The sequence below is a fragment of the Limulus polyphemus genome, unplaced genomic scaffold (genome assembly GCF_000517525.1).
Source record: "Limulus polyphemus unplaced genomic scaffold, Limulus_polyphemus-2.1.2 Scaffold2328, whole genome shotgun sequence".
NCBI classification, from domain to species: domain Eukaryota; kingdom Metazoa; phylum Arthropoda; class Merostomata; order Xiphosura; family Limulidae; genus Limulus; species Limulus polyphemus.
This window is the reverse complement of record NW_013667938.1, coordinates 148,473-152,284: the sequence shown is the minus strand read 5'-3', so window position 1 is coordinate 152,284 and position 3,812 is coordinate 148,473. Positions and strand designations below refer to the sequence as shown.

Sequence of the window (3,812 nt, the reverse complement as noted above, 5' to 3'; positions counted from 1 at the left end):
AAGTTTAGTATACTGTTATCCCTTATAGTGATGGCACACGACGAGACACATTCGGCATGTAATGCTGATTAAATACAAAAATGGAAACAACGCCTCTTTAGCCACAAATAATATCAAAGATGTTTATGGAAATGTTTTGAACGTTCGTAAGTGTCAACGATGGTTCTGCAGATTTTGTTCAGGTGGCTTTAGCCTTAAAAACTGTGATGGCAGGGGCCGACATGTTGGAATTAATATTGATGCTCTGAAGACGCTTGTTGGGTCTAACCCAAGGCAACACACTCGTGAAATGACCCTGACATTTCATCTAAAAAAAGCGACATTAATTTCATGACAACCTAATAGTATTTTCTAGATACATTTGACGTATTTAAGAATAACAGCTCCATTTACAAACATTTTTAGCGGTAAAATATTAGCGTTCCATACAAGTTTATTCAACTATGTGGGTCAATAGATCCAAATTGTGTATAATGTGATTCAAAAATCGTGCAACATTGTCGGAACATAATAAGAACTGTAGGGTACATAAATAATGATAATACAAGGGAAAGTGGCCATGACAGAAACACTATGTGACGCATAGCTTCGTCACCAGAGTGTTGTTCTTTAACGTAAAGTGCTACGCTTCCAGTCTGAAAGGATCGTTACACAAATCTAGGTGCTTTTGTCATGGTGCTTGCTAGCAAAAGCTGCACTGTTACGTCGATTTTTACATACAGCAAAATTAGTTCCTGTGCTCTAAAGCAGTGGTTGTTACGTCTGTTTTTGATGTACAGCAAAACAAATGAGCACACTGCGCTCTGAAACAGTAGCTGTTGCACACTTGTTACGTCTGTTTTGGCGTTAGCAGCTTTAGCACAGTGTGCTCTGAAGCAGATACTATTGCACAACTGTTACTTCCATTTTTGACATAGAAAAATATTAGCACAGTGTGCTCTGAAGAATTAACTTTTGCACACCTGTTACATCCATTTTGATATCAGCAACATTAGCTCAGTGTGCTCTGGAGCAGTAGCTCTTACGTCCATGTTTGACAAAGAGAAAAATTAGCACTTGTAAGCTCTGACGTTTTCGATACCTGTTGTTCTATATATCTGAATATCCCTCTGGTGGCCAGACTGTGTGCCACAGTGTGTCTCAGTCATAGACATTTTCCCTTTATCATCCTCAAGGAACCGTCTAGTTTTCGCGATGCTCTGATAACGTTATGCGAATTATGAGTCACCTTGTCTATAGTACAAGTGAGGGGGGTGTAGATTATTCTTGTATTTTCATCTTCCGAGCACATTTGGCCATTTATTTATCATTCGTTATTGCTTTGACTCCAGATACCAACTTATAAGACTGTTCATTGTTATTTATCCACAATATGTATCATTATGACAAGTATTCAAGCCTCTGAATAATTTGGAGAACCGTTGTCAGATTACCCGAGACAGTTTAACTAAACAAGTGGGGGTCTAGCGTGGCCCAGTGGCTAGCTTGTTGAACTGTGGATCCGTTGTTCGTGCTCCCTTACTGCAAAAACAAAACAAAAACGCGCTCCGTATTTTGGGACAGTGAGTGCGATATATAATGACGATTGGTATTTTCTTAGGGCAAGGCTACAAAAATCTACAAATTTGCACTCTCTCCTCTGCGAGGACTCGAACCACAGATTGTAGCATGGTAAGTCCATAAATTTACCTCTGGGTACCAGACGACAAGAGTGATGGTCGAATCCTACTATTCGATTACAGTAGCACATCGGTTGGCGGTGAGTAGTGTTGACTAACTGCCTTTCCTCTAGTCTACCATTTCAAGATTAGGGACGGCTATACGCAAATAGATCTAATATAGCTTTGCGCGAAATTTTAAAACACAGAAGCAATTATTCCTTGACAAATAAATAATCACAAAACAAGAAGTTTTTACTTACATAAAGCAGTAAGTATATTCACTACTTGGTATTTAATGTTTTTTTGTCAAGTTATAAAGGCAACAATTTGATGTTGCCCTTCAGAAGACAAACAAAATGAAAGAAAAACAAAGTTGGGCTGGGCATCTACCCATTTTAATAAAGCACTGTGAGCACAGAAATCATGCCCAAAATTGATATGATTTCAACGTTACATTGTTTGTTTACAGTGAAGCTGTCTATTAATTTCATATTATCGATAACACTTCTCTATTCTTCATATGATATTGAATAATGGATATGAGTATCGGAATGTTAAACATTTTGTTCCTGTCTGCAGCAGGATCACAACTATATGATGACGTTCAGATGACGTCATAAGCAAGTCAGTCTGTTGCGTTATGAAGTTATAACTAATCATTACTTGAATTTTGGCATCAATAAGTAATGTTAGGCGAGTATTCAACTGATTGCTTTTACTCAACAACTCAAGGGTCCTCGGTTATCTCAGTATAGTGTAATAAGTTGTTATACAGTTATTCAGAGATCAAGCATGTTGATACTCTAAGAAAGCTTTTGGGCACCTTTGACTCACACTTTTTTTCTTGACAGTTTCCATCCTGTATCATGATCCTGACTTTCAGCTAGAATTACCTCAAGATCAACAACAACAGTACAACTCTCAATTTTCGGTTTCTGAGAGTGAATCTAGCGAACAGGAAACACCTGGTAAGTGTGGATAGAGGCTTTCAGTTTTAGAAAAAAACGTTCTCGTCCTGAAAAAGTTATTGTTGTTATATCTAATGGAACTACGGAGAAGTTTCAGCCTTTCAGGCATATGTTTTTGTTTTTTTATGGTTCTGATGTGACGACAAATTGAATAGTTAGTATTTTTTTTTTGCTTTCAGCCTTTCTGCTGTTTTTATGTCATAGCACATGTTTATTCTCTTATACTTTGCACGTTTTCGTCAATACAACCTTCGAGTTCTACCAGTTAATTCATTACTTTTTAATATTGTTTTTAATTTTTTGTGATAGTATTTCTAACACAGCTAGCAGTTAAAGATTATTACAATATCACCCTAGTTTTTGTATAAATTTCATTAAGAGTTTTTTTAAGTACCATTAATTCGCTACACAGAGGATGAGTACGTTATATTAAAACGATTTTGGAGTCTAACCACGTCGCTAAAGTCCATGTCGTCTCGTCCAGTCATGCTCTATCTGACGTCCGTTCATCTTTATAATAGCTATATAGGGTGGATTTCATTATAAAATAGCTCCGACGTAAGGATGTTATGTCAAAATCACTTCATTACTCTCTGCACACCTTTCATAAGCCATCTAGTGTATGAGGTTGGTGATTTGTCAGCGCCTCTTTCAAAAATCCGATCGCACAGAAATTTAAAGGTGCTGCGACTGGCTATTTGACCCGTTTTTCCTCATATGGAAATAGTATGAATGCCAATTTCATTCTCCAGCTGCTTGAGGTATGTGACAGTTGAATTAATATGATGTGGAAGCAACCTGTGTCGCTTTCTCTAAGAAGATTTTACTTGATTATGTTGTGTACTATTGCCTGGAGCACGTAGACGACTTTTGCCACTGACTTTTGTGTTCGTAGATTCTCACCTGTCAGAAGACGCACTTTACTTACCAGGACTAGGGGTATTACTAATTGCAGATCTCTTTCTAGATGGGCCTGATGCCCCAAGTTGATCCATATCCTTTTGTTTTCCAGTGCCATTAAGTACAAGGGACGTTGCTGTCTTGGAAATTCTAAATCTGTATGAATATTTGTGTTGGAAAGGCTGTTACATACTCTTCCAAAACTATCAATTTTAGTGGCGTCAAACAATCTACGAAACGCCATACAATATGAGGGTGTTGTTCTGGTACATACCGATCCACC

General features: G+C 37.6%; 1 protein-coding gene across 1 annotated transcript in view; it reads left to right on the top strand.

The window, feature by feature from the left end:
• LOC106466627 (F-BAR and double SH3 domains protein 2-like) overlaps positions 1–3,812 on the top strand; it is a gene marked incomplete at its 5' end in the record, with an annotated part of 38,815 nt that overhangs the window by 27,265 nt on the left and 7,738 nt on the right. The window contains one exon of the mRNA XM_013926920.2: positions 2,513–2,629. Coding sequence (XP_013782374.1) covers positions 2,513–2,629 — 117 coding nt within the window. The remainder of the gene's footprint in view (positions 1–2,512; positions 2,630–3,812) is intronic.